The 20453-nt window shown below is 39.0% G+C and overlaps 1 protein-coding gene across 1 annotated transcript; it reads right to left on the bottom strand.

Moving 5' to 3' along the window:
• Positions 1–1545: 1545 nt before the first annotated feature.
• LOC136279239 (regulating synaptic membrane exocytosis protein 2-like) lies at positions 1546–20240 on the bottom strand. Its single transcript, XM_066162845.1, has 25 exons — positions 20101–20240; positions 19405–19588; positions 18587–18736; positions 17785–18155; positions 16543–16591; positions 15563–15662; positions 15002–15118; positions 14275–14395; positions 12893–12966; positions 11613–11680; positions 10667–10711; positions 10051–10187; positions 9482–9575; positions 9203–9274; positions 8583–8730; positions 7744–7989; positions 7095–7335; positions 6237–6346; positions 5375–5570; positions 4460–4593; positions 3589–3805; positions 3206–3327; positions 2646–2753; positions 2199–2341; positions 1546–1689 (listed from the first exon to the last, which is right to left on the bottom strand). The coding sequence occupies exons 1-25, from the start codon at positions 20238–20240 to the stop codon at positions 1546–1548; spliced, it is 3531 nt and encodes a 1176-aa protein (XP_066018942.1).
• Positions 20241–20453: the final 213 nt, after the last annotated feature.

The raw sequence follows: 20453 nt of genomic DNA, 5'->3' as shown, positions 1-20453 counted from the left end.
ATAAATTCCTAGAGGAGCTAAATTTCCCGACGACTCCACCGAACTCTACTATTTACACGCCACTGCCAGCGGTTTCTAAGTAAAGTATTACAAACACAATACATTAAGAACGGAACAACTAATAGCAAGATTGGAAATAACATGGGAAATACATATAACAAGAAATACGTATAACATAGGCAATACTAATAACATAAGGAACACGGGACACTAGACGAAAGAACGATTTACCTGACGATTTTGGAATACGGCCACATAAGAACGTACTGGCGATTATCTTTTAACTCGAGCTCACACTTTTTAATTTGCATGATCCGCGCGAAAGTCAAACTTATATGGCTAGCCGTGCGGACTGGGGCTAGTAGGGGGATTGGTTTCTACAATCTTAGATGACACTGTCTGTGGGCCATAAGGGAGTTTAGTTGCAGTACACTTTACACAAAGTCAGTTTACGAATCTGATTAGCGTAATCTTATACGGTATAGTTCGATAACATATATGTTAAGTATAAATTGTAAAACGACCATGTGCTACTGAAGATGACACGAATACTGTGGAAACATGCTTTGAAAACTTAAAAATGTTGTTTGATCTTTTATGAGAATTATCGTTACTCTGCTTATTTTCAGTTTACACAGAGTCATATTAGTCTAATTTATGTGGTCTTAAATTAAATTATGGCTACAACGTATAGAACGCGGAAAAGTTTTTTTTTCAAACGTTGATTTTATGAATTTAACACGTAAAAGAGAATTCGCTCTCTCTGATTCTACGTTTTTTTTGCAGAAAACAAAGGCAAGGAATCGATCATACTTTGTAGCAATAGAGCAGCAGCACTAACTTCCCACACAACAAGATAAATAAAGTGTGTCACCCTTGACATAATCGTCTGGTAGTTCTGATTTATTCTTTCATAGTCGTTTTAAGTGTTAGCAACTTAGGGAAGTCAACCAGCCCTACCCGGTCAGGGGCTTCATAACTTTTCAATAAGCGGCTGTCGATGGTTCACTGTAGTAAGCTGCCCGGAAAAGGCTAATAAATACAGGGGATAGGTTTCTAAAGAAACTGTAGGCTGCGTCCTCAGAGCGAAACGAAAAGCAAAGGGCTCACGCTCGAAACGTTAGCTTAAGGAGCTCTTTACGAAGGCCAAATTACATTATCAACTCAATTGATAAAAACAAATTATTCTACCCGGAAAAGGAACCGTTAGGCAAGACCCAAATGTAAAAGCTCACTCACAGGTTAAACAGATGGCAGTAAGAGGTCTTACATTGCTGGTGCTGCGTTGGTGGGGAAGTATAGCAAAGTAACTTGTTTTTTATCAACTGAGCTGATATTTTAAATTGGTCACCGTCAAGAATTTCTTTCAGAGCAGGCGTAAAGAATTTCTTTCAGAGTGAATAGAGGAATTGTTGTTTGTGTGCGGTTTGTAAACAAAAAAATGAAGCTATGCTATTGGTGGGGCATCCTTTGTCGCGTTCTCTTTTCCACTGTTGTCGTAGCACTTTGCACGAGGTCCCCAATGTTGAATCATGTTAGAGTCACTCAGTCGTCACTCAATTGTGACTCAATAAATAACTTATACCAAGCCACCTGCTTAACGCTAAGATTCAAAGAGCCCAGGGCAATGTGTACTTCTCCAAGCAACACCTTACGCCCAAATATTCCCTGCTTGCACCAAACACTCACCTGAAGAAGATAGTTTGTGTAAAATAAAATGATCGATTAGAAACATTCGACGCAAAATGAAAAAAACGACTGTATCAATGTAAGAACGAATGAAACAAGGCATGGATGATTGTGAAGTCGAGCGAACGAGTGAGAGATCGAATGAAGGAATGAATCCAGAAATGGAAGAGCTAATGTATGGAACGCAAATGTAGGTATGCTTGAAGGATGAACGACAAAATTGACGCCAACAAATGGAAGAATAGGAGGAGAAAAAATCAAAAATATGAAAGGATAAAACAGTGAACCAGAAAACAAGCCAACGGACAAACAGAAAAGCAGATAAACAATGGACACATTGAGGGCTAAATGGAAGGGCCAATCAACGAATGGATAAAAGAGGCGATGAATGAATCGATTGAAGGACATATATACAAACGAAAGAAAGTAGGAACAGGTGCATGGATAAGAATAGCCGTTAAGCTTAGAAATTGTCTAATATATGTATAGGTGTTTACATTAGAGCTTACCAATAATTCGCTGTTATGGACTTCGCACCCAGAGTATTTGATTTTGCAGTTGTACACTGGATTAACGGATTGGCGAGTAATGGAAGTTTTTCTCTTAAGAAGTCGGACTTGATCCTTGATTAAATATGTCTTCACATACGTATCTATGTAGAAGTGAAACCCATAAAAGAACCCTCTGTCAGTGAAGCAATTTTATCTTTATTTTTGTTTGGTTCGGCTTTGCTTAAAAATTAATTAATTAAAATGAGTTTACCGGTAAATGGCAAGTTATTAAAAAAAAAAGAAGTCGCGGTCATCGAGGGGACGCTCCAAATGTAACGATCTCAATGACAGAATTTCAGTATCAGATTTATGAAAAGTGCCTGGTCACTTCGCAGAGGTGGTCCTTAAAGGATGCGGTAACACAGGAAAGTTTGACTGAACAAGCAGCAATTACTTATACCATACCTGGTGGGTGGTCGCCAAGGACTAACAGGCTAACTCCTCGTATTATTTCCACTTCAAGAGATCCTCGAGATGAGAACAAACCAATCCGAAGGTAACCCAGTTCGTGGCCTGCGATAAAAAGAGATAGTCACTAATTCTGAAAGACATTTTTGTTCTCCTTTAGTCTTAGCTTACAGTTAAATCATTTTAAACATCATTTTATTGATGCAATTTCCTAGGTGAGATCGAACTAATGGTTTTGTACCAGACGCGTAAAGAACATCTCTCGTAAGTTTCAAATGCACTTTATAGGTAAAGAGAGGTCCATCGTAGAGGTTGTAAAATTATGTAAAAGTATATCAGTCTAAGGTGGCTGTATAACGGATTTTGAACTTGTAAAGTCAAATTTTTTTTAAAGAGACACTGCCTCCGCCTTGTTCCAAAATTGTGATATACTGTAATTTTTATCGTTTCAACAGAGTTCATTTTTATCTACTTTTCTTTATGTGCACTAAGAACCTAACTTCGAGACCCACGCATGGTGAGGAATTTTGTTGTCAAAAATCTCTTTTTATTTTCACCTTGATAACTTCCCCTTCTCAATTGGCCCGGTCCAACAACACCCTTCACGGGATCTTCACCATACAAGGTTAGTTTAGCCGCAGAGTCCCTGCTCAAACGAGGCCTTAAACTTCGAGAATATCTAATAACGAGATGCAAATTGCGATCAATAATCACGATAACTTCTAATTAAAAAGTTTGAAATTTACCGCTGACATACATGAAATCTTTACAATGGGGAATAAGAGGTCAGCTTTGAAGCAAAAGTAAACAGCAAAATAAAAGAAAATTATGGCTTTTTTGGGTTAGTAACGACCCATAATTCTCTAAAAGCATTGGTTTGCTTGTAAGATATTTACATGGGAATAGTTTTGTTTAAACCTTAAAGTCAACAGTAATTTACTTTCTCAAGGCGTGTAATGTTCCTTTCTTCCCTGCTGGCGGTTCTGCTTCTTGTTTTGGTGTGTTGTCTGCTGAAGCCGGCAGCGTATGATCACCTGTGCTGTCACGATGCACAGTAATACGAGGAATTTCCCATTTATCCATGACGTTTAAACACGGCTCCTGGTCATCATTGTCCAGTGGTAAACTTTCAGGGGGTGCCACCAGTTGCTGGTTTCCTAAGGAGATGATTTCACGCACTTCATGATGTTAGAGAAGTGTGTGTTCCACATGGTTTTAACCCCTCACCCACAAGATCTAAATGGCGATTCTCCAAACCGTATGTCATTCATTATTTTTCAGATCTAAGAATTTGGTGGTCAATTACGCAATATCCCGCTAGTGGATAATTTTTTTTCACTTCTCATCACGTTTTTGCTTGGAAATGCATGGATTTTGCTGGAGGATTTCATGTTTGGTCATTCCTGGGAGTAATAGGGTTAATACTCAACAGATTTCCGCCATAAGTGATTTTGATACAGACATTTCACGGACAACAGTAGCATCAGCATCAGAAACGGACGGAGACTCCTTTCACGTAAAAAACCGGTACAACGTGAATTGAGATCACCCGTCTCACACTGCTTTGGCAAAAACAATCAGGCTAATACTCAAGACTGTTACAAAGCTCTAGCGAAACTTGTTCTTATACGACTCAGTCGGGTACACCTCTTCCCCAGCCTTACTTATTGCAAAATTTAATTTCTTTTTTCGATCATTTGTATAGCACAACTGCCATTTCACCCCAACCGATAAACCAAATGACTTTTTTTTATCAAACAATAAAAGTAAAACCGTAAAAGAGATGGTTTGGAGCGGGAAGTCCTTCTTACCTATACCTAATTCTCCTGCTTCGGTGTCTCCGGCATAGGCATCACGCGACGGGCGTTCTTCCGGGGTAACTTCCTCTTCATCCACGTAATCAAATTGGGGGTCATATATCGGTTTAGGAAATGTGAAGTGCGGCCTATGATAGGAAAGGTAATTCGTTAGAGGAGGCTATGCTCGGCTTAACTCTTAAAACTAACGGGTAACGTGGCGACTTTCTTTTGCTTACTATTTCGTAAAATTTCAAGCAAAAAGACTTTCTACACCTCCACATCTATGTAACACATCGCATTGCGAGTTACTTTCCAGTGGTTTCTATCCAGGGGTAAACATCTTGCGATAAGAGTCGACGTCCACGGAAAAAAGGAAAGTTTCAGCTGTTTAAGCACAACCGATGAGCTGATCTATTAGACTTAAGAAAAAAGATGAGAAGAACTTATGACTCACTCTGTCTCCTTCATCGTGGGCAGTGGCGAAAAAACCTCCCAGGCTACATCATTCGAAGAAGGCGATAAGCGAGGTGAAAAACATGGCTGAGTTTCTATTGAACTGAAAGAGGAAATGTTACGATACGCCTTCGATAAAAAGAACTTAGCTATAATAAGTAGAGGAGAATTCTGGCGAGCAGTTAGGTTTGTGGCTCTCCTCACATTAAAGAATGAAAACTTTTTCCTGTGTGGGTACCCCTGCAAAGAATCTAAAAAGAGTAAATTCATTTAGGGCATGCGCACAAACTATACCGAATTCAGCAGTGAAAATTTTCCTCCCAATCTTTGCTGACTGAATTACTTTAAGTCAGTAGACGTCACGCTGGTTAGGTGTTATGCACCTCGTACATTGGCAATGAAAACATTCTTATTAAAATTTAATCTGCTTTGAGTATGATACCAAAATGAAAATAGTCAGGTATTACAACTTACGACGGCTCCTCTCCTTCGGCGACATTTCCTGCGCACACTTGTGAGCTCTGAGAATCGTTACGACGCTTGAATATTGAAAAAACACCAGGGCTTCGAGGTACTTGTAAATAATTGGTTAGAGATCTCTCCCGTCGAAGGTCTTCGGTGGACGTCGACACGCTGGGCGTAGTTGGAGCAGAAAGATATCCGGGCAAATCTGTGATCATAAACAAAAGTGCTATGCGAACTTCCGATGAACTGATCAAGTACTAAGCTGACAACTTAAGAGGGGTTTGACTGTTCTTGCAGGAGTGTGTCGTGGTGTGTGCATCTTACAAAATCTCGCCTAAATGCTTAAAATGTCTTAAAAAATGTCTTAAAATGTCTTAAAATGTCTTAAAATGTCTTAAAATGTCTTAAAATGTCTTAAAATGTCTTAAAATGTCTTAAAATGTCTTAAAAAATGTCTTAAAATGTCTTAAAATGTCTTAAAAAATGTCTTAATCTTTCTAATCTTATGCTCTTCCTTTCCTTTTCATTTCTGAATCCATCTTCTAAGCTTTTTGCACTGGAGATGATACTTCCGATCTTGTGAATACTTTTGATTATTTCGCCTGGAATCAACTTCACGCTCCTTCTACAGTTATCTTTTTATTGTTGAGAGAGAGGGACTCGGAACGCATGCATATTCCAAAGGTACCTATCTAAAGATACTCAGCTTATTATCTCACATATGAATAGGTAAATTTCTCAGGGGGCTGGAGGAAGTAATATCTACATAAGAATTCTATGACAGATAGTAAGCTGAAGTACCAATGATATCTTGGAAGTAAAAGGTTTAACAGGTTTCCAAGGGATCACAAACAGTTACTATATATATTACCATGATATTCTGACATCGTAGATCCACTAGCACCAGGCTCAGCGACTACCCCAAGCTGACATGGCTTCTCCATCAATTTCCCTAAACGTATCCTGAAATTTGCAGGGTACCTGAGAGACACGAATATGAGGACGGTAAAATAAAATATCCACGGTTAAGTCTGGTCCTCTAAATTATCACTAAGCCTGAATGAGCACTCCCAGCAAGAACTGGTGTACTTCCTAAAAGGAGCAAATAAAAAAAAAATAATAATAATAATAGTAACAAAAACTAGGTTCCCAGAGAAATTTAGTTCTGCAGCAATTTTTGTGTCCGATTTGTTGAAAGAGAGGTTTAAGTTTGGTACACTTGTGAGAACCGAGTTCCATTTTTTTATAGTAATGCTGCTATGTTAGTGAGAGCTAATGAGGTCGAAATAGTTGTCTATGGACGGGTGCCCACTTGATTGGTTATTTATTCTTTAAGGTGATTAACATATATCAGTGGATAGCGTTGAAGGCGTGCTCTGATTGGCAACTTATACTCCGAATACCCTATGCTATTCACCTTCAAGCAACTTTCGATTTCGGGATTTGCGCCTGAAAATATTGTAATCGTTGCAGGAAAAAATGAGTTAAAATCATGTTTTTGTGGTACAATATCTCACTTTAATATCTCACTTATACTGTGTGTTGGTGGCTTGTGGTAGATACCAGGCCGTTTCACTTTGGTGAATGGTTGTTGAATATCATCATCATTTTTTGAAACTTTAAGACCAATTATAGCTCGATTTAAAACAAAACCTGTACAATTATAGTTGCTCTCAACACCAGATCGCTGATTGCTCTGGGCAAAAAAGGTACACTTTTGACAATCTACCTTTTCATGACCCTCAAAGCGCCTCTCATCTTCCCTTCTCTCTCCTCTTTAGCTTTAAATTCTATTTCGTGAGCGTTTTCTTTTGCAGACTTTAAAGACGTAAAATAATCTGACAGGTTATGTGGCAACTTTAAGCCATCCGTTGATCGCGTCATCGCTCTTTTCTTTCTCAGATCTTCCATGGATTGCGGAATACTGACAGAGGGTGTTGTTGGGGCTGACCGACTTTTATAGCTTGAATCTGCGAGGTAGAGCATTTAGTGGGCTAGATGAGATCTTGATGATCAAAACTTGATAGAAAGATGAATCTAAATTTAGATGATTGCAATTCCAAAGCTTAAAATTTGCCTCACACCCTGAAATTAATGCCATTCTATCGCAACATTCTCACCCCCCCTTCCTTGCCTTTCGTCAGGTTTCCCTGAGAGCTAACCGTAACTCATTTACACTCCAAGGTGGAGCAGAGAACAAGAAAGTACCTTGCTCAAGAACACAACTCAGTTGCTTGGCAGGTCTCGAACCTAACCCTCTAGACCCTGAGTGCGGCCCGCTAACCGTTTAGGCACCAGTCTCCCATCACTATTTTCTTTTTTTAATCATAAATTGCTGTGTATTGAAGGGGTGTATTTAGATTATGTTTTTTTCTCACCCAAGAATCTTCTTCGGAAAGATTCCATTCTCTGGAAGTTTGAATTTCTTTTGGGACGGAACGCTTTCATTGTAACAACGGAATCAGCTCTTCTCCTTCTCCTGTGCTGCATTGTGATGCCATCACTTTCGCTGATGAAGACTTGTGAGACGCATGTTGAGATGTTCACCGTGCTTATGCTACGATTGACCTTCTTAAGACCAGTAGGACTGCTGTCATTCTTGACTTCCTCGTTAGAGGTTCTCACTAAAAAATGGGCAAAAAGAACGGGGCTAAATTTCTTAAAGCATCTTACTACATATTTGGTAAAGTAGTCGCTTCAATGTAAGGTGGTCTTGACAGGATACATATTCTATTCAATTCCTTAAACTTAACTTTTAGTTACAACTCACAGGAGCAATCAATTGTTTTTTATTTCTATCATGCCTCTTCGTTGTTGCTGTTGCTGTTTTGAGCGAGAGAGATCTGCAAAATTTCTGTCTCAAACTTTTGTTCTTCTCAGTGCGTTTCGACCTTGCATCGTTTTAAAATAACGAAGCTATCGAAACTGCTAGTCAGAACAGAGGATACTTTCAAAAGTTATTCGGTGAGAATTCTAGTTAAAAACAAGGAAACAGCTTGACATCGCCAATAACCAAGTTGGTTTAGGTTATGCATCCGATTAATTCACAATGTGGCTCGGCTTCTAAGACCAATCGCAGCTCTTTGTTGAACAAACCCACTGCGGACTCGTATGACAGCCGAACGTATGACAAAGATCAACTTTCGTTCAACAGCAGACGATGTCAAGTGGCCTCTAAGCGCCAGCCACACCAGTGCAGACCCAGATCTAAAATTACCTTCATTGATGGGAGGAAGTAACCGTGGAGAAAGAGTATGCCTGCGACGCATTGGGACTGGGAGGAACGTGGACGCCTCGTCATGATCCTGGATATCAAACCATTGTGCGCCACTACAGAGCAGAGTCGGCGTCATTTTTATCAAACTCTTAAAGAATTCAACACATCAAATTCAGTGCGTCATTAAAGCAAAATGTGTGGAACGTCTGAGAAAGTGATTAAAACTGTGATCTGACTTACTTACGCATCCACTTACTCACCCACTCATTCATTTATTCATTTATCCATTCATTTATTTCATTTATCCCAAATTATTTTTGACACTTAAGAGAGTCAATTTCTCTTGTCAGCCTAACTGAAATCATTTTCGTTTCCGGTGTCATTACAGGGAATGATCTCAGAATGAGTAGGACTTAAGTAAGATTTAAGTTTGCCGGGGAAATTGCAACTGAAAGTGTTGATGGGCATTTCTGATAATAACTACGTGCACTTGCATTACAAAAAAAAAACACATTGCAACCGATGTTCAATTCTCAAAAAAAGAAAAAACAAAATGTGTTGCTTCCTAAGTTTTATCATTGTTCAAAAATTAAGAAAATGATATCACCAGTTCCAAGTACCTCTCCAAGAAATATGTTGGTATCTCCCGGAACCTCACTCCAGAGAGTTACCTCCAGAGTTCTTGAGGGAAGCTGGCAAAGAAACAAAAAGTGTAGTGTATTACATTAGGCGTAAATTACGTCGAATTACTCATCATATTTACAGTACTGTTTTGCTCACACGTTTTATCCTAGACTTTTCTTTGACTTTAGCCGAAACTAACTCTATAATTCTGGAGAAAATTATCGCTGCTATAAATTGAAATCTAAACGTTTTAAATCAGGTAAAAGACCTCGCACCTCACTTTCAGGGATATTTGAAAACACAAAACTGAGATCCCATTTTGGAGTAACCGTCTCTGGGTCAGTATTGGTCCTGAAATGACTTGAGATCCTAAAAAGAAAACCAGTATTCCAATAGTAAACACATCAGCTACTTGGTACTCCAAAAAATCGTGTTCCATATATTGTGCGCGTTCCAACTGCGATTCCACCCTAAAGTGATAATGTCTGGGCACCAGTGGGACAGACCAGAGTAAAAACGCTGTAACAGCTATTTTGAAAGTGGTTTGATTTTGGTGTTCAACTAAATCAGTCAATGAAATGTTTGGCCCACGATTTTCCTTCAAAATAATTATAGAGACATGACCAGGGAAAGAGTAGGAAAAGCAGTAAAGAAAAGGAATGAAGAGAAACGAGAGACAGAGGTGGAAGGGAGCATGTAGGAGAGATCGGAGAAAAAGCAACGGGAAGATAACCATAGGTTTTTTATCATCCTCCAACAACACAAAAGATACAAAATGTTTAGTATAAGAGGGGGTTCTGTTGCGTCGTTCAAGTCATTAATATATCAACTTTAACATCCTTACTCTCTGTTGGGTAGTAGATACAGTAGAGCATAGGGATTGATTAACTCCTGGTTTGGCATAAATTGCAATGATAGACCTCTTGCATTCAACACACGCACTGTCATGTTGTTCCCATGGGGATCATGCCATATATGCAGCTGCAATGAAGTATGAAAACAACAGAAATAACATTACATACATGAAAGTAGAAATACGCTTCAGTTATAGATTAGTCAGGCCCTCTCTGAACTTTGTATATTGTCCCAAAATAATACACTGTACTTAGAGTATCTCTCTCAAATAAAGAGAGTAAAATAATGTGAATGGTGCAAGCAAACAGTCAGTGGAACTTCAGCATCTACAATCATCTAATTTGTGTTTGATGTATGGAAGGACTGAGGGCAAAATAACTCTCTATCCAGCTCTCCTCGCAAAACTTTCCGAGTTATGGGGGCAAACACTGGTGGATCAAACACTAGAGACACTGCTTTCGGTGTAGGAGACATGTGCTTAGATATGTCTGCATGCGAGATGACGAACCGAAGTTAGACAAAAATGTTTTAAAACGACCTTTATTTTGTTTTATAGCTATTACTTGACCTAAATTAAGCGTAAGAGAAAGGAAAATGCTGCATACCTGTATTTGTCCGATCTTTCTTTGCCCTTGAGTTTGATTTTCACCCTGTATACAAATAATACATAACCTGTCTTGAAGAATGAGGTCATATCTCTGAAAATAAAGTTATCTCTGGTATTGCAATAATATAAGATACAGACTTGCAATTCCGCCTATGACTGTCACTTAGATCCCTTGAAAACTAGGTTATGAAAGTCCGGACCACTCGGAAGGGTAGGGAATTGGCAGTGTACTTGGTTTGTTGTTTTGCTTCTGCTTGTGACTCCAATTACATGCCGTTAACAAGATCTTACCAGAAGAGGGTTTTAACAAGATCGTATTAGAAGAGGGTCTCGTTGGGGTCAACCAATCGCCGTACGACGGCCAAAAATGTAGCCTTTAGGTGGAAAAATTGACAAATTTTAGCCGATAATCGTGAAAAAGTTAACCGGAGAAAAAACTTTCTGGTGATTGACATTAACTGTTTGCCGTAAGATGGCCAAAATTTTCAACTGTTAGTCTTAAAAGTCGTCATGCCATTGAGACCCTCGTATAAGCTTTAGAGTCGAAAGCGGAATCAAAGGGGGATGAAAACTTTCTAATTTTTCCGATTCCCATCCCGTGGAGTCTATAACTGCATACAGCTCTGATTTTTTATTTCACAGGTTCGTCGGCGCTCTGTCGACTTTGACGCCACTGAAAATCAGCCTTTACCTTCTGACAAGCTTTTACGAGGGTATCGAGTGATAAATACTCTTACTGATAAATAAAATTTAACTGGAAAATTTAATTTTATGACATAACATATTTTCACTGCTGTTGCTCTCGTCCATGATATACAAACTATCTTCATTCAAAAAAATATCTAGAATGAGAAACAGCAAGTGAACGCGCCTGATGTTACAACTGAAACATTTTTCAGAATAAAACCAAAGCACAAAGCCAATAAGCAGCTACTTGTGCCTACCTCATCAAAAACGTAATCATCGTCTGTCAGCTGGGCAAGAGACCACCTCGACCAACACTTTATACTGTCTACAACATAGAGATATCCGAACAGATTATTCACTTGACTCCATACTTAGTCATGTACGCGTTCTCCTTTACTTCGATACCGGAGTTTGAAATCGGTAGTTATTCGACAGCCGAACTTGGAATTTACAAACTTAATCACTTTCCTCCACAAAATACAGTCTTGTAAGATTCCTATTTGTAACAGCATACAAGGCGCTGTCACACATGATCTTAGCTTATAAACTGGTTGGCAAGTTTTAAAATTTTCATGGTTCGATTGTCGGATTAATGCATAAGTCTGTGAAATGGTTATTGGCAAGAGAGGATAAAGTTATTGGTATAAGTTCGAATCCTTAGAAGGGAATCAGAAATGTGTTTGTCTGGCGCTCGGGTCATATATAGGGAGAGAATAATACATGGGGACGCTTAGATATGAACTCTCTCTTCGAGTGCTTACGAGAGAGCGTAGACAACGAGTGAGATGTCGAGTTGAACACGAGAAGAGAAGTTCCATATCTACAAGCAACCACGTATTATTTTGTTTATCATATAAACACAATAGTCCTTCACTGACAAGAAAAGTCTACTTTATCGACAGAAGAAATCTTTCAGGTACACAGCTAAAAGCGGCCTGTGGCAGACCACCCAATTGTCGATTTTCGTTCTCAGCCACGAGAAATGCCATTACGAAAGCCACCGAACACGTCACTTTCGCCTTTTCTCTCCGTAATTTGGTTTTCTTCCCCTTCTAAGAAAGTTTGAACGTCACTGTTGGTAAGCGATACGAATTTTTCAGTGTTTTCGCAGCTATAATCCGAGAAAATTCCGATAAACAACCACAGATTGAGAATGGTAAAGGCTTTGCTGTTCATTAATCAACCTCAACCTGTGAAAGGCGAGTGACGTGTCAGCAGCTGATTGTCGATATCACACATGTGAAAAAGTATCGTATTTTTTCACGTGTTGTCACGGCTCTTCTTTTCTTTTCTTCATATGATAAATGTATTTCCTCGATTAATGACCTCTAAAATGATAATCTACACCAGTTAATCTCTCCACTTCAGTGAACTGAACATGAGAAATTAACCCAAAGAACCTAACATTTGATCCCCATCGTTTAACTTCATGTTTTCAAAAATAGAGCGTCAAAGATTGGTCAAATGGTAGTAGATGCGAAAATGAAGATCTCCCCAGCCAGTATAATGAAAAGAGCTGTTTCAAATTTCTAATTACCGTATCTTTTCCTCTTTTTCTCCACTGCTTTTGTTAATATTCCGCATGAGGGAGTTCGAGGTTTCTTCATAAAACTAAAAGAAAACAAAGACGTTAAAGCTTTAACAGCATGAGTCTTACATTAGGATAAACCTTCCGTCAATTCCGAGAAAAAGGTGCAGACAGCTAATAAATTTACTGTAGTTTATAATAAAGTTCGGATATAACGCGCGCTGAGCGTGCTCTATCAGATTACAAATTGAAGAGCTCAAGAAGTAGGGAGAAACACTCGAATACGTCTCGTTTTTCTACCTACACTTCTTTCGTGCTCTAGCCGCTTCCTGCGTGTTTTACAACAGAACCAGAGCACAAGTCAAGTCAATCTGTTTGTCTACAAATTTGGATTAAAATACGCTTCCTGTGGTCTTTGTGTTTTATTGTTGGATTTCCAAATACATATCAAGGAGAGCATGAAAATTTTTACAATCTTTTATACTGTTAACAGCTTGCATTTTTGATCAGTCTTAGAAGGAAATAGGTCAAGAGTGACTCACTCTTTCCTTTTTTCCCCTAATACTATCCATGAATGCAAACTGAATTTGAGAGACACCTTGGAGCAGCAGATGCTGATCGTACGCTTTGTTGGAATCCGTAACTAACTTTATTACACCCTTTTTGAAATCACTAGTGGTCCCTGTAATCTGATTGGCTCTAATTGATGCGATTTATTCACGAATCGCCCCCATTTTTTGCTTTAAATCACACCTTCTTCCCAGCCAACTAGGAAGTTACACTAAAAAACAAAATAACCAATCAGATTTCAAGTCTTGTCTAAAATTACCAATCACATTGCAGGAAAATGAAAGACAAAGAGTATCATGTGGCAAATTTTGCAACTTTTGTTTCCAAAACTCTTACTTTTTCCCCTGCAAAAATGGATGAATTGAATTTCAGACCAGCTCAATACTGCATCAATAAAATATTTGAACTAACCAAGTCTTTTATTTGGGCGATTTCAAAATGGATATAATAAAGTGGTAACTGAACCTCGTGTCGTGCAATTTTGGCCTGAAATCATATTTGTGATTTCAAATCGAACGAGCGCTGCGCACCTGTTCGATTTTGAAATTACGCGTATGATTTCAGCCCAAATTGCACTCCACTCAGTTCAGTTTTCATTATTAATCCACTCTAGAGATGCTCAGATTAAAGAGAGAGACGCCCACAGCCTATCTTTGGAGCATCAACTCTCAGCTTCCACCCTTGCAACACGATGAACTTACTCCAAAAAGGTGAGATTTGTGATGATTCAGGAAAGCCCGACTCTCAGTGGCGGAGAAATACATCCTTAAAATGCCATTTGAATTTAAGTTCACAACGAAAGAGGGCATGAATGTGATTACCTGGCTGCATTATGACAAATGACAAGTGTGACTTCAGGCGGCGAGGCGGCAACAATACGTTTCGCCTTTTCAAACGATACATCCACCAGTGAAGTATGATCCCATTCCAAAATCTGATCACCTGAATGGTACGAAAAAGTTTATGAGATATCTCGCATGTGGTTTATTGGGCTCGCTCGTTAGCTTCGAAAAAGGTAGCTGGAAGACTGATCATAGTTTTCATCAAAATCTGTAGGTCTAGAGATGCAAAAATACAGGCTGAAATGAATGGAAACTTACTGGAGAAACAAATATCGGAAAGGACAAATCTGTTCTCAGATGTCTCATAAGAACAATTTCAAGAAGTTTTCTCGCGGCACAAAATTAAGCATAAAGTGATGAAGATGGGAAAGATAAAAATGAAAAGAAATTTCGAACTTTAAAACCTGTGAGAAAGTTCTTCGAAAACACTTTCCTAAGGGGGAGGGGGTGGAAGATGGGGGGGGGGGAATCACGTGGTATTAGGGGGAACAGTGGGGCAATCAGTCGTCGCCAACAGAGTATAAGAGGGGATCTATGGAAATTTTACTACTAACTAACCGCAAATGAGCGGGAGGGGCGTTCCTAAGAATACTGCAGAGCCTTATGGGTGGGATGAGGTAAATTTAATCGTGAAGCAACTAAAATCCTTCAAACCCGCCCCCCCCCCCTCCTCCCCTCAGGTGATAAATAATAACCGACCACTAACCTTCCCTGATGCACTGCACAGCTGATGATCCTTCCACTACTTTGGCAACGTAAACACACAGGAAACCTCCAGTGCACATTCTCCCGCCTACAACTTCGATACCAAACAACTCATAGTCTATAAAAGAATATGAGAAATTAAGCTCCGGACAATCTGGGCCTTTTACAAACACATCAAAGAAAACGTGCACGGGAATCAGAAGTGATGCATAAAGGGACAAGTGTTAAATAACAATAAAGAACGGTCTTCGTTCATTGGTAATATTTAATATATGACTATAACCTCGATTTCCCAGCATTTCCCGACTCTTTTTCAGTGGAGATAGAAAAAAAATTGTGGCAAGTGGGCGACCTTGAGAATTTCTTTTGGGCGGGAAACATAAATTTTTCCTAACAACACTCCCTTCATTTTCTAGCCCATCCGCTATCCCAACCTGTTTCCATTGACCCATAGCTTGACACAGGGTATGACGTTGCCAGATTATATACGAGCAAACATAACGTGCGAAAGGTCGACCTTATCCTATATTTCTTTGTACAGGGGTTTGCGACCATTACATACCTGAGCCCATTTCAAGACGTTGTAATTTTGGGTCTTTACGAAGGTTCATTTTATGAATCATGGGACAATCTCCATGTTTCGAGATGGGTAAACCGCCGACCTGTATACCAGAAAACAACAACGCGTCATTATTGTTATCAATAGGCAAAGGTAAAGTCTGCTATCGAAACATATGATCCATCTAGCCAGGGGTCTGTTTCTTGAAGGTCCCATAAATTCGTTCTGTTTTCATTCAAAATGAGGGTTTCAATAGTGTTGAGAATTATAAAATAAAACTAGCAGCTAAAGAAACAAAATGGAGTGGTTAGGGCACCAGAGCCTGCTTCTTTATTCTTTAACTTTCTATCTTAAAATATAGCTTCGGGCATGTTTAGTTACCGGGACTTTCGAGAGACTGGCCCAAGGTCATGTCCTGGTTTCCACAGCATAAAACGGGTTAGACTAGGATACGACTATATCACCTATACGCTGAAATCTTATTGCGTATAAATAAACGATTTTATCATTTTTTTTTATTTCTCTCCCCCCAGTCCCCAACAGGTTTCTCTGACAATAGTGTTCTTTAGCTTGTATGTTTTGTTTTGTCCATTTCAGGTCTTAAGGGAATTCCCATCCTAATCTTTTGCACCTATGCTCTTCAGTAAGAGGAAATTCCGTCGGAAAGAAACAGTTATCTCGAGTATCATTTCATGACCTGGAATAGTTGAACAAAATATACAGGCTGAAGAGGTATATTCACCGGGTTTTAAGGGATAACTGACAAAATTTTCCTTCATTTATTGTCACAATACATTCCTCTTAGGTTAAAGAATCCTAAATGAGCAAATAAACAATATTTAGCAGGGAGGGGGTTGGGAAGGGTGGGCATTGTTAGAGTTAAATGTCTTACCTAAGAAAGCAACACAATTATCCGGCCGCATTTTTTCAACTGATTATCTGACTAAGAAAAGAAATAACATGGAGGCACTTCAGGCTCTTACCTTCCGTCTCCGTGATTGGTCATCAACAGGCATGTTTTCCATGGGACTCCTGATAACCGGTAATAATGATGATGATGATGATAAGAAACGATGGATAAATTTATAATGTTGATAGTGATGAATGGGAGGGATGGTTAGTTTACAACTCGGTCATTGAATAAAAAAAGATCTTCTTAACTTTGTCACAAGCGTCGGAGTAAGAAAGACTCTTTAGGCTACCCACGAGGAATCGATCTCTAGACCTTGAGACTCTGTGCTACAACTCTTTCGTGAGCTAAGCCATTATGTAATGTTTAAAAAACGAGCAGGAGTGTTTTATCGGGTTTAAAACCACGAGGCGTAGCCGAGTGGTTTTTGACCCGATAAAACACGTGCTGTGAGTTTTTTGAACGGCTTCAAAAACATTCTTGGAAAAGCGTGTGTCAAGAGAGTTCATAACAATTATGCTTTTGTGAACGCCAGAAATTAGCATACGAGAAAAACATTAGGGATTAAATTAGTATGCAAGAAAATCAAATCTTTACCAGATTACTGTACTAATGGAATAGAGAATTTTTCCAGATGTGTATTTCACAACTGTACTATTAATTTGGTGCAAAAGTAAATTTACTGTGTGAAATTTGTTGAAAGAACATTAAATATGTTCCCACCATTTGTTGTGTCAGTTTCTGTGTTGATAATTAATTAATATTCATAAGTCACGTGCAGTGTCTTTATATCTGATAAAACACCGCATACTAATAAGGATGAGGTTTATCGATATAAAGTCACTGCACGTGATGTATTATCTACCATTTGATAGGTTAATGGGCTTATGAATTATTAATGAGTTTTTGAAGATAACAATAATTGTACTAACAATAATGATGGTGACGTTTATGGTGATTGTGTTAATGACAATGCGATATCAATTATGATAATGTTAAAGATAAATGATATCTTATTTTAAATATAATAAGCCTTATTAGAAGCCGTAACAACTTGAGGGTCTTGTTCAAGTAAAGCATTTTACACAGATGAAAGGATCCAGAAAAAGAAAAATACGATAACTAAATTTTAAAGTTGTTGTGAAATAGTCAGTCGGTCAGTGAAGCAGTCAGTTAGGAAGTACGTAGGTTAGTTGATCGGATGGTTGGTCTTAATCAATAGGAGAGCGAGCGGCCTGGCAATAATCCAGGAAGTCTATGTTTTTCAATAAAATGAGAAATCTGATAACATTTGCCACATTATGCATACACTCACTGATTCCCCTCTGGCGTCCCTCCTGAAGCTCCTTGTGACTCACATGAGCAGCTATCGTCATCTAAGGAAGAATGATGCACAGAAGAATAGCTTTCTTCCCACCCATCATGCTGTTGAATCTGGTCCTCTTCATGAGGGAAGCTGAGGTATTTGTCAATTTCTTCATCGTTGTCTTCAAAGACGTCGTCATCCTCATTCTCGATATCCAGATCATGGACACTAGCTTCCCTTTTTCCCTCACTTGTGGGTAGGTATAAAGTTTTCGTGACTTGCAGTTCTGGATATGTTGGGGGAGAGTGATGAAGGAGTGGCAAATTTTCGGGAGATGAGGAGATTCTGACAGATGCTTCCCCTCTACTACTGTCAGAGTGCTAAATAGAATTGAATGAACAAGAAAAGTACACACGCAGTGTAAGTGAGTGATTTGGGGCGGGATTTGAAATCTACAGAAAGTTTGGGCTCTCATCCACTAAACTACCACTTAACTTAATATTTTTAGCAAAATACTGTCATACACTCACCTCATCTCTCTTTATTTGTACACCTGCTAAGATTATACTGTCGTAATTCTTTTGCAAAAGGCAGTTATTAATATTATTATTATTATTGTTATTATTGATATTCCTAAGCTTTAATATTTCTCGACGCGAAGCAAATACCAGCCGTTTTAGCCAATCACAGGCCGACATTTGAATCAATATGAGGTAAGGCTGAGTAAGTAAGACAAGATTCTTGGCAGAAGTTCACATGCACAATGACGAGAAAATTTATGACTGATATAGGGGAAAAATGGGGTACCAACCATTTCTAGTCGTCTGACAGATTCCTCAGCGAGCCTATTGAGCATCTCCTGGACTTGAAACCTTTCACATGGACTCACGTCATGGTACCATGCACCAGTAAACATAAGACTTTGACGTATCTTCAAACACAAAGCGCATCTCCAGACGCCCTAACCGAAATACAACACAACTCATCCCTATGAGTGAAAATGCTCTGCAGTGATGGTGTGGAAGCAGTGTTCATAGGATAGGCATCAGGCCATTAATACGACTCTAATGAACTTTGAAAATGCACTGAAATTGCTTGATTTCTAATTTAACTTATACCTCCACGTACTTCTATTTCGAACGAACATTAATCAGTGAGATGCACAGAAAGTTGCCAGGATGACCTAAACGGCTGACAAATTTCAACCCTATTATTGCCTGAGTCTTTTCCCAAAATGATTCGGTGGCACTTGTGTCATATTGCTATTTGACTATACCTTTGTGATCGGTAAAATGTACCTGAGTGGCGATCGGTCATGTAGTGAATATGTCTGTTGAGCTAAATCCATTAAACCAATCAAAGAGCAAGCAAGGATGTCTCTTGGGACTATTTTGTTATAAATTCTATTGCTACGCAAACTTTACGGTCAAAAACTGTAAACAAAAGTTCATAACAACAGTTCGCCGGAATTAACCAAGGCGAGTGTACCTCAGAATATGTAAAGATCTTTTCGTCAAATATATTAATCTATCTATTTGATGTCGTGTCGTCAGAGCTTGCTTTAAGAGAAGATCTCAATCCGATCAAATAGGTAAAAAAATTGGAATTCAAATTACAGAGTAGCCTTACTTGATCCCTTTTCCCACATCTTATACAGGTCTTTTTTCTACACCTTTCGCAGACCAGTGCTCCAGTGGTAGCCACTTTTACCTTGAAACACACATTGCACATTTCTGATAAGGCTTTTCTGGACAGTCCGTGTGATCTTTGGCTGATTGTCTCTTCCATCTGCATCATTTCTTGGTTTAACTTTCTGTTCATCAAAGGATGATATGGAGACAACTTACGGTTCAGTGGGACTATTCTTATCAGAAAATCATGGGCACGCTAAAGCTGAAACAAAATGATAATGTATGCCGATTTCCGTGGCATGTAACGACTACGAATAAAAGTGAGGTTTCAAGCGCTAGCAACTCTCCACGATGGTCAATTTACATTATCAACATTGCAATACCTCTCATTCACGCAACACCACAGTTTCTAAGATACTAACCTCCTTTATGAAGAATGAAAGTGTTTTGCTACACTCACGAGGATGGCAAGCTTATCCAAGTTAAAGTATTCTAGTAAAAATAATGTACTACAAGCATGTAGTGGAAAGTCTGCAATTTTAACCACATCATCTTTGGGTCAGGGTTTTTCCTACTGGCTTTTCTCAATCTCCGTCTGTCTTAGCAGAAATATCCTACCTTCGCTATGAAAAGCTATGCAATAGGCTACGGATCCAGTAGTGATTAATGTGTTACATAATGTAGCCTAGAATACCTTTTCTTCTGAGCATTTTCTTCTTGTAGGACCCACTCCCTTTCCAACACCTCGCGCAGTGTCGAAATCTCTTCCTCTGACAAGTGCGTGACGTCAAAATCAACAAGTGAAGGAACTGAGGTAGAATTCACTTCCGGCATTTTGTTGCCATTGCGGCGATTACTTCCTCCTACCTGCATAAACCAAGAGGGATGGGTGAGTTATACACAGCTCAGAATATCCATCATTAAGAAGTGAGCTTGATTTCGAAAACAGATAAAAATGACACAAGATGTGCTTATTGATCGAGTAGTAGAGCTGGACAGGAAAATATTTGGTTCGGGCTCATTAAGTAAAAACTGAGCGTAATGAGG

The sequence above is a fragment of the Pocillopora verrucosa genome, chromosome 2 (assembly GCF_036669915.1).
Source record: "Pocillopora verrucosa isolate sample1 chromosome 2, ASM3666991v2, whole genome shotgun sequence".
Lineage (NCBI taxonomy): Eukaryota > Metazoa > Cnidaria > Anthozoa > Scleractinia > Pocilloporidae > Pocillopora > Pocillopora verrucosa.
Note: the sequence above shows the minus strand (reverse complement) of the source record. Positions and strands in the feature narration are given on the sequence as shown.